At 51.9% G+C, this 10,474-nt stretch overlaps 1 protein-coding gene across 1 annotated transcript; it reads left to right on the top strand.

The window, feature by feature from the left end:
* The first annotated feature begins 216 nt into the window (after window positions 1-216).
* LOC120390606 (phospholipase A2 inhibitor and Ly6/PLAUR domain-containing protein-like) lies at window positions 217-9,734 on the top strand. The gene is made up of 5 exons (XM_039513336.1): window positions 217-346; window positions 5,530-5,652; window positions 6,792-6,950; window positions 8,476-8,616; window positions 9,385-9,734. The coding sequence occupies exons 1-5, from the start codon at window positions 280-282 to the stop codon at window positions 9,732-9,734; spliced, it is 840 nt and encodes a 279-aa protein (XP_039369270.1). The 5' UTR covers window positions 217-279.
* Window positions 9,735-10,474: the final 740 nt, after the last annotated feature.

The following is a 10,474-nucleotide window of genomic DNA, read 5'->3' as shown; positions in this document are numbered from 1 at the left end:
AAACCCTTTTTTGTTTGGCTTTTCAGTGGGACGAGAATTTTGGGTCAACCAAAAATGATTCCCCCCCCCAATCTTTTGGAACTGCCAGTGAAGCACAAAATTGGTTATTTGTGAGCTCTGTTGCCTGGTGCTTCCCCCCCGAATCTCGGCTGTTATTCCCTTTCCATCCTCATTTCGGTCTTGACTCTCTCCTCCTCCCCCCCGGCAGCGCTCGCCGTGTCAGCCGTGAGAAGCTCCTTTCAGCTCCGAGCCCAGCCCCGTGGGCCTCCCAGCACCAGGATGGTTTCCTTCATCCTCTGCCTGCTCCCTGCTCTCCTAGCTACAACGAGTGCACAAACTATCGCACGTGAGTCATCCACTGCTGTCACCATGTAACCCCTCCTGGACTTTGAACCTTTACACCCCACGGATCTCCAGTCAGGGGAACATCCAGCATGTGCAGGGAGGGGGGATTAGCTCTGGGTGGGATACAGGGCCCTGTCTACACTAGGGCTACTGTCGTCGCTTAGCCACAGCGCTGTAGCTGGGCCGGCAGAGCCCTGTAGTGAAGACGCTGCCTGTCCCAATGGACGGGGTTTTTCCATCATTCTAGGAACTCACCTCCCCGAGCTGGTAGCCAGGCTGAGGAAAGCATTCACCCATCAACCCAGCTGCATCTACTCCAGGGGTTGGGCTGGCCTCGATGCAGCACTCAGGGTGTGGTTCCCCTTCCTCCCAAGCACCGTAGTTATATCAATCAGAGGCAGAATGAGATCCAATAACTGGGAGTTGAATTTAGACCAATTGAAGGTGGAACTAACCCTGGCAGCAGCTTCTCAAGAGGCAGGGCGGCATCTCTATCCCTCGGACACGGTCTATGGAGATTAGATGCCCTTCTAAAAGATCGGCTCTAGCTCAACCATCGGATATGGGCTGGATAGAGGAAGGGCTGGGGGAGGTTCTCTGGCTTGTGGGCGATGCAGGAGCTCAGACTAGATCAGCATCACAGCCTGAAAATCTCCACCTCTTTAAAAGAAAAGGTGCAAAGCTGCTGCACTTACACAGCTTGCGTGCAGGGTGCTGTACATAAGGACCGAAGGGCAGAGATTGTTCACTTGCAGGTCCCCAGCATGTACACGTGCTGTGGTTAATGCCACTTGTATCAACGGTAATTTGGGGAACATGGGACAACGAACGTCCTTTTGTTCTGTTTTTTGTCTGGCAATTTCCATCCTTCCCAGTCCCCACGGACTGCGCACGGCTGGGCTGATCCGGAGAGCCTGGCCGCACTCACCTCAGTGGCCTTTCCCTATTTCTATGCAACCAAAGTAACTTCTGAACGCTGCGTTCCATCAACTCCGTAATTTCAGGGGATGTTCTAGACATCACTGGGCAGAACCCTGTTGATTTGGGGGGGGGGAATCAGAAAACTGGAAGAGGGAAATCGGGGACACACAGAGCTGTTTGCATCCGGCCAACCCAGCCACACTTTCAACCACCTCTGTGACTGTGTGTAGATCAAAGAACCAGTTGGTGGCGCCATTGACACGTTCCAGCCCATCAACCCGCCCAGCCCAGGTCTGCCCAGCATCTCCACGGAGCTTAACATGTTACACGCTGAGCGGCTGATCTCCCAGATAGAAACAAGGATGATGGTGGGGGGGGGGAGGAAATGGGGGGAAGACAGAGCCCCTGGCGCAGGAGTGAATCAGGGGACCCTGGTATTGGGGAATGGAGGGCACACAGAGCCCCTATTATGAGGCGGGGGGGCTTACATGATGTCCCTGCAATAGAAGGGGGTGGGACGGGCACCTGAGGAGTCTGCGAGGATAATGGAGGGCTGGCAGGAGCCCTGGGCTGTACAATGGACTCAGCCAACACCCGCTGCAAAGCGAGCGACTCTCCAGTACTGTGAATACCTGCACAACGGGAGCCACATCTGGGGTGGGCGGAGCTTATTTTGTGGGTGACGCTTGGGGAAACATCATCCCCTTCACCCATCCCCAATTTGTTCCCCCCAGGTGCCACTGCCCAGAGTCTGAAACTGTGCAGTTGATGAGTGTCCAGGAGGAAATCGGGTCTGTTAACCCCTCGGCTTGTTTGGAGCAGATGGTGGTGGTTGGGGAGGGGCACTATATGTGACAGACAGCGTAGAGTCAAATGAAGGAAAAATCTTAAATGAACCAAACTGTCCCGTAGAATCTCCATGGATTGTAATTCCATGCTTGGATAATAAGAATATAGCAGGAGGGATGTATAACCGACCACCTGACCAGGATGGTGATAGTGACTGTGAAATGCTCAGGGAGATTAGAGAGGCTATTAAAATAAAAAACTGAACTATAATGGGGGATTTCAATTATCCCCCTATTGACTGGATACATGTCACCTCAGGACGGGATGAGGAGATAAAGTTTCTAGACGCCATAAATGGCTGCTTCTTGGAGCAGCTAGTCCTGGAACCCACCAGAGGAGAGGCAGTTCTTGATTTAGTCCTACGGGGCGCACAGGATCCGGTTCAAGAGGTGAATATAGCCGGACCACTTGGTAATAGTGACCATAATATAATTAAATTTAACATTCCTGTGGTGGGGAAAACACCACAGCAGCCCAACACTGTAGCATTTAATTTCAGAAAGGGGAACTACTCAAAAATGAGGAAGTTAGTTAAAGAGAAATTAAAAGGTACAACGCAAAATGTGAAATCCCTGAAAGCTGCATGGTAACTTTTTAGGGACACCATAACAGAAGCTCAACTTAAATTTATAATTCAAATAAAAAAAAACATAGTAAGAGAACCAAAAAAGAGCCACCGTGGTTAAACAACAAAGTAAAAGAAGCAGTGAGAGGCAAAAAGGCATCCTTTAAAATGTGGAAGTTAAATCCTTAATAGAAAAGAGAATAAATTCTGGCAAGTGAAATGTAAAAATATAATTAGGAAGCTGAAAAAGGAATTTGAAGAACAGCTAGCCACAGACTCCAAAAGTAACAGCAGAAGCAGGAAGCTGCTAAACAACCAGTGGTGCCACTGGACGATTGAGATGCTAAAGGAGCACTCAGGACAATAAGGCCATTGCAGAGAAACTAAATGAATTCTTTGCATCGGTCTTCACAGCTCAGGATGTGAGGGAGATTCCCACACCTGAGCCATTTTTTTAGGTAACAAATCTCAGGAACTGTCCCAGACTGAGGTGTCGATAGAGGAGGCTTTGGAACAAATTGGTAAACTAAACAGTAATAATCACCAGGACCAGATGAGATTCACCCAAGAGGTCTGAAGGAACTCAAATGCCAAATTGCGGATATACTACTAACTGTCATCTGTAACCTATCATTCAAATCAGCTTCTGTACCAGATGACTGGAGGATCGCTAATGTGACGCCAATTCTTAAAAAAAGACTCGAGAGGCGATTCTGGTCATTACAGGCCCGTACGCCTGACTTCAGTACCGGGCAAACTAGTTGAAACTATACTAATGAACAGAATGGTCAGACACATAGATGAGCATGATTAGTTGGGGGAAGAGTCAACATGGTTTTTGTAAAGGGAAATCATGCCTCACCAATCTACTAGAATTCTTTGAGGGGGTCAAGAAGCATGTGGACAAGGGGGATCCAGTGGATAAAGTGTACTTAGATTTTCAGAAAGCCTTTGACAAGGTCCCTCACCAAAGGCTCTTAAGCAAAGTAAACTGTCATGGGATAAGAGGGAAAGTCCTCCCATGGATCGTTAACTGGTTAAAAGATAGGAAACAAAAGGTAGGAATAAATAGTCAGTTTTCAGAATGGAGAGAGGTCAATAGTGGTGTCCCCCCGAGGTCTGTACTGGGCCCAGTCCCATTCAACATATTCATAAATGATCTGGAAAAAGGGATAAACAGTGAGGTGGCAAAATGTGCAGATCATACAAAATTACTCATGATACTTAAGTCTAAAGCAGACTGCAAAGAGCTACAAAAGGATCTCTCAAAACTGGGCGACTGGGCAACAAAATGGCAGATGAAATTCAGCGTTGATAAATGCAAAGTAACGCACATTGGAAAACATCATCCCAACTCTACATATTAAATGATGGAGTCTAAATTAGCTGTTACCACTCAAGAAAGAGACCTTGGCGTCTCTGTGGATAGTTCTCTGAAAACATCCACTCCATGTGCAGCGACCGTGAAAAAAGCAAACAGAATGTTGGGAATCATCAGGAAAGGGATAGATAACGAGACAGAAAATATATTGCCTTTGTATAAATCTATGCTACGCCCACATCTTGAATGCTCCATGCACATGTGGTACCCCTGTCTCAAAAAAGGTGTATTGGAATTGGAAAAGGTTCAGAAAAGGGCTACAAAAATGATTAGGAGTATAGGGCATGGTCCGTATGAGGAGAGATTAATAAAAACAGAATTTTCAGCTTGGAAAAAAGATGACTAAGTGAGGATAATGGCATATTGGGCTGTATTGATAGGAGCATTGCTAGCAGATCGAGGGAAGTGATCATTCCCCTCGATTCGGCACTGGTGAGGACACATCTGGAGTATTACATCCAGTTTTGGGCCCCACACTACAGAAACGATGTGGACAAATTGGAGAGAGTCCAGCAGAGGGCAACAAAAATGATCAGGGGGCTGGAGCACATGACTTCTGAGGAGAGGCTGAGGGAACTGGGATTATTTAGTCTGCAGAAGAGAAGAATGAGGGGGGATTTGATAGCTGCTTTCAACTACCTGAAAGGGGGTTCCAAAGAGGATGGAGCTCAGCTGTTCTCAGTGGTACCAGATGACAGAACAAGGAGCAATGGTCTCAAGTTGCAGTGGGGGAGGTTTAGGTTGGATATTAGGAAACACTATTTCCCTAGGAGGGTGATGAACCACTGGAATGGGTTCCCTAGGGAGGTGGTGGAATCTCCTTCCTTAGAGGTTTTTAAGGCCCGGCTTGACAAAGCCCTGGCTGGGATGATTTAGTTGGGGGTTGGTCCTGCTTTGAGCAGGCGGTTGGACTAGGTACCTCCTGAGGTCTCTTCTAACACTAATCTTCTCTGATTCTGTGATATGATAGAGGTCTATAAAATCATGACTGGCATGTAGAAAGTGAATAAGGAAGTGTTATTTACTGCTTCTCATAACACAAGAACTAGGCTGCAGGTTTAAAACAAACAAAAGGAAGTATTTCTTCACACAATGCATAAAACCTGTGGAACTCCTTGCCAGAGGACGTTGTGCAGGACAAGACTATAACAGGGTTAAAAAAAGAACTAGATAAGTTCATGGAGGATGGGTCCATCAATGGGTAATAGCCAGGACAGGCAGGGATGGTGTCCCTAGCTCTGTTTGCCAGGAGTTGGGAATGGACAACAGGGGATGGATCACTTGATGATTCCCTGTTGATTCTCTCTGGGGCACCTGGCATTGGCCACTGTCGGAAGACAGGAGACTGGGCTAGATGGACCTTTGATCTGACCCGGTGTGGCCGTTCTTATGAAGACTCAGGCTAAGGGACATGTCAGACATGACACTGTTACAAACAGTAAGAAGGAAACACTTCTTCTTCCTCCAGCTGCAACCCTGACATGTAACACGTGCTTTGGCCTAACGGAGACCTGTGATACGGCTGTAGGAACTTGCCAAGACAACAAGGCTACTGGTGGCTGCCTCTCCGTGGCAGAAGATATTACACTGGGTAGGTGACATTGCTGCCAACCAGGCACATCCTATCTTGCAGTCTGTCACCATCCTTATTGCTAAGGCCAACCCCAAACAGTCCATCAACAAAGCACATTCAACCGGCACAGAGCACGCAGTCTGTGCTCGATGCTCAGGCAACGTTACTGTGTCTTATGTAGTGACTGGAAGACATGGAGGTTTGAAATCCTGGCCCCATATTGCAGATCTCCCATTCGCTTCAGTGGGGCCAGGATTTCACTAAGTTTTCAGCTCCCCAATGGATGGCTGCGCTGCAACAAGCGAAGCTGCTTTGGTGGAAATGCACGTTCTGAAATGTGTTAAAAACAGGAGATTGGCGCTGAGATCCCTTGTAGACTGTCGGCTTGCTCCCAGGGTCCTGTCTGAAGCTATTAGTCCCCTGCTCAGGGCTGGAGCCCTGCCTTACACGTTTTCCCCCTAGGGTGCAAATTCAAGGCAATTTTTGCCCGCTTGACTTAAAGAGATTCCAAACCTTCGCCGTGTTCAGCTCCCTGAGCTCTTCAGGCCGGTGGATTTCACTGGTTCCCTTCACTTCTCAACGTTTGCCCTTTGAAAATGAAAACCTGAGTTACAGACCTGGTTTTGGTCATCCTTCCATTGAATTAAAGAGGTTTAATGGCTCCTTCCATTTACCCTGTAAGAAGGATGCATAGCACAGCATCAGCATTAGCGTGCTCTGTCATATCTATCTAATCAAATCTATCTATCTAATCTCCATACACCCATCTCTCTCTCTCTCTCTCTCTCTCTCTCTCTCTCTGACCACACTCAGGAAATTTTCCCAGCACAGTCACAAATGTGTATATTCAAACTTCCCCCCAGTCAGGGGTTGGCTTCACTGAAGAGTTAACGTGGGCCGTGACCTGAGGTTTAGCCGTAACCGCTATTATCCACCCACAAAACCCTTTAACCACAGGCTAGCTGATGCAATTTGGGGTGGAGTTTAGATCCAGGTTCCTCTTTAATTCCTAGAATTGTGGGCCCCAAACTGGTCACCGGATCCCAGCAGCTGTTACCCCAGGGCCAATCATGGAGGTAAAATAACCTCCCTGCTGTTACTTGAGATTTACCTCGGAGTCTCTCGTTTTCTATTTTGGTTTTCTGTCTTTAACAAAGATGGGACAAGGACCCCGTTCTTCTACAAACAATGTCTGAGTAGCTATAAAAGTGACATCAAAATCCCCATCTCCTTCACTGTTGGGAACGGCAAGTATTTCAGGATCAACATCACACAGTGCAACGACACCGATAACTGTAACTCGGCTGTCCTTGGAGGTACGTTTTGGGTCTGTTTTTACTGTCCCCATTTAATGGCTTGTCGACAGGAACAGTTAGATGATGGTGAGCTGGGGTGTGAATCTAGCTCTCCATGCAGCGCCGGCTCCAGGCACCGGCCAACCAATCACGTGCTTGGGGCGGCACCTTGGGCGGGGCGGCGCTCGGGTGTTGGTTTTTCTTGGTTTGGCTGGGCGGCGCTGGAGGGTTTTTTGTTTGTTTTTGTTTCGGCCGGGTGGTGCTTCGGGGTGGGGGGGCAGGTCTTGGGAGGCGCGGCACTCGGGGGGGCGGGGGACTTGGGAGGCGCGGCACTCGGGGAGGCAGGGACTTGGGCAGCGTGGCACTCGGGGGCAGGGATTTGGGCGCGCGGTGGTGCGGGAGGGGAGACTTGGGCAGCGCGGGCACCGGGGGGGATTTGGGCGGCGCGGTGCTCGGGAGGGGCCGAGGGCTTGGGTGGCACAGCGCTCGGGGGGCTTCGGCAGTGCTGAGCTCGGGGGTGCGGAGGGCTTGGGCAGCATGGCGGTCAGGAGGTGCGGGGGCTTGGGCACGGTGCTCGGGAGAGTGGTGGCACGGGCGGCGGTGCGGCGCTTGGGAGGTGGCGGGGCTTGGTGGTGGTGCACTTGGGAGGGGCAGGGGCTTCAGCGCGCGGCGCTCGGGAGGGGCGGGTGCGCAGGGGCTTCTGTGGCACTGCACTTGGGGGTGGGGCCGGTGGTGTGGCGCTCGGGGCGGGGACTTGGGGGGCACAGTGCTGGGGGGCGCGTGGGGCTTGGGTGGCGCGGTGCTCGGGGGGCTTGGGCGGCGCAGTGCGGCGCTCGGGGGGGGGACTCGGCAGTGCTCACAGGGGTGTGTGTTACAGCAAGGAGGAACTCTTTTTTTTTTTGCTTGGGGCAGCATGTGCCCCCCGCTGATGTACGTGAACAGCTCGTTCGAGCGGCTTGAAATTGGGGACTAGCTTAAAGCACATTAACGAACGGTTCACGGACGTCAGCAGGGAGCACATGGCCAGCTAGGCCATGGCAGGCTGGCGCAGGGTCGATTCACACCCCAGCGGATCCTTAGACTCCCCCACCCCTTACTACAGTTGAATTGTTCATGTGGACAAGCTCCGTCACAACTGTATTTGTTACTATTTCTCCCCTTTATTGTCCATTCACTCGAATGTCATTTCTGTCGCCACTGAAAGGCCTGTCGCTGGCGGGTCCCCAAACCAGGGGGTGGAACAGTCGGGGCCCTTGTGAAAGCAGACGTGCGAGGGCTGCACGCGAGAGAGGGGGCAGCAGCCGGGATGGGCTCCAATCTAAACCTCCCTGAACCTGTCAGGCTCCACCTTCAAACTCGCCAGGGTCTGGAACTGATCGGCTGCGGCGTTCGCAGATAGTTGGGTCACAGACAGACGGAGAAATGCCGTCGGGCTGGGGGTGGGGCCTTCACAGGTTCGGGCAATGCAGGGCAGTGGGCGCATCCTACAGGTTGAACAAGGTTTAACCCACCCTGTGACCGTCTCTCTGTCTCTCTCGGTTCTCAGTGCCCAAGGAGAATGCCACCGTGAACGGGCTGCAGTGCCCAACCTGCTTTGCTCAGAACTTCAGTGTCTGCAACACTCAAACAATCCCTTGTACTGGGGACGAGACCTATTGCATGGATTTCACTGGATACCTAGTGAAAGGTAAATTCTGCCAGCTGGGGACAGTGCGAGAGCTACCCCGGGAAGCTCACACCTCAGGAACTCCCCAAAGAGCTAGTGAAACCTGGAGTCTGTGCTGAGCACTTGGGCAGGTGGGGCTGGCCAAGGGGGTTTTTGCCTTGGGGGAAGGAAAGAGGAATTGGGAAGTTTTCTCTTCGAGACCAGCTCCCCCCTCTCACTGATGCCGCCCTGCTCCTGGAGTTACGACAACACAGTCTCTTGCCATGGGAAGGGTTATGTCAATGATGCAGAGCTGGGGAGAGAACCCAGGAGTCCTGGCTCACAGCCCCACTGCTCTAACCACTAGACCCCACCCCCCCGGTATGTTTAAGGTGGAGCTAAGTTATTGCTCAGTGTGGAAGCTCCTGTTCTCAGTGTGTGTCCAGGACTCCCAGTGCTTTGGGGTGTTTATAAAATAACTGAACCGAGTGGTTGGGGCTGCCGGGGACAGTGAGAGCCGGGTGTGTTCCCCGGGGGTGCCGGGTGCTGGGGAAGGAGCTGCCCCCGGAGATCACCTGGTTCCAAACTCCAGCTTCAGTCTCGTGTGGAGCTGCAGAAAGGGGTGCGGGGGAGGCAGGAGGGGACCAGACGCCCGCCCTGCCGTGGCCGGTTACAGCGAGAGCAGGGAGAGCACCGGGGGGTGGGAACGGGAGGCAGAGGTGGGAACCGCCGGATGGTGAAGACAGAGGTTCTGGGGCAGAGAAGGAACCAGAGCTGCCCCCCCAATAACTGGCTGATTGTCTCCCTCAGATTCAGGTATTTCAGCCTTTGTTGGAAAAGGCTGCGCTACTGCGTCCACAAGAGACATTAAACCTGAAACCACCCTGATTTCTGCAGTCTACAGATACGTCTTTTTATGGGGGAACTCTGTTCCGGCGGATAAAATACCCACCATCCCCCCTCCCACAAGCACCACCCCCGCTAATACCACCATCCCCCCTCCCACAAGCACCAATCCTGCTAATACCATCAAGACCCCTCCCACAAGCACCAACCCCGAAACAACCCGCAGTGGGGCCAGCCCGGCGCTGGGGAAATTCTCCTTCACCCTCTACCTGCCTGGCCTGACTGGGCTGCTGCTGGTGAAGCTGCTCTCCTGACCCCCGCCCAGCACGGCCCACGCAGCACCTGGTGTCTGCGAATAAAGGCCTGAAGTCCCAGCTACACCCCCTCCGAGGCCCCTCCGCGCTGCCGGGCGACGCAAAGGGGCCGCTGCATAGCCAAGGGTCTGCCTAGCGCATGGGTGTATCTGTCCCGGTGCCTCACGGCTGGCTGGAATCTCTCCGTGCATTAGCAAATTCACCGAATAAATCAGGATCCGAAATAAAAGCCCCCGGTGTAGTGTTGTGTGTGGGCTGCCCGTTGCTGAGCCGTCCGCATGAGACTGGGGCACTGACAGATGCATTAGCCACAGAAGAATTTGCATGGGTGTGTGTGTGTTAAAAATCTACATTCCAAGCACGTCGTGGAGGTTGCACACGGAAGCACTGGGAAGTTAGGAAATGCCAGAACACACGCTGCCAGTGTAACTCACACACCTCCTGGGCGTGGGGCTCTGTCCCATGTGGTGGCACTGAGACCACTTAGAGAGATCAAATGAATCTGCTTTACAGCCTTGGCTACCAGCCAGTTGGCTTTTGGCTCATGCACTAGAGGCTCATGCACTAAGCTCCAGAGTTTCCCCAGTTCGATCCCTCCCGCCAACGCCTGGGGTCTGTCAGCGTTACACCAGTACAAGCTTCATTCAACCCCCGGTGCATTTGCATTGTGCTACAGCCTTTGATTCCACGGTCACACACTGTATTCTCTCCACCTCTACCTGGTATGAGGCAGGACCTGC

Source organism: Mauremys reevesii, linkage group 24 (genome assembly GCF_016161935.1).
Source record: "Mauremys reevesii isolate NIE-2019 linkage group 24, ASM1616193v1, whole genome shotgun sequence".
Taxonomy (NCBI): Eukaryota; Metazoa; Chordata; order Testudines; family Geoemydidae; genus Mauremys; species Mauremys reevesii.
The sequence above is the reverse complement of the archived record's forward strand: the minus strand, read 5'-3'. Positions and strand labels throughout refer to the sequence as shown.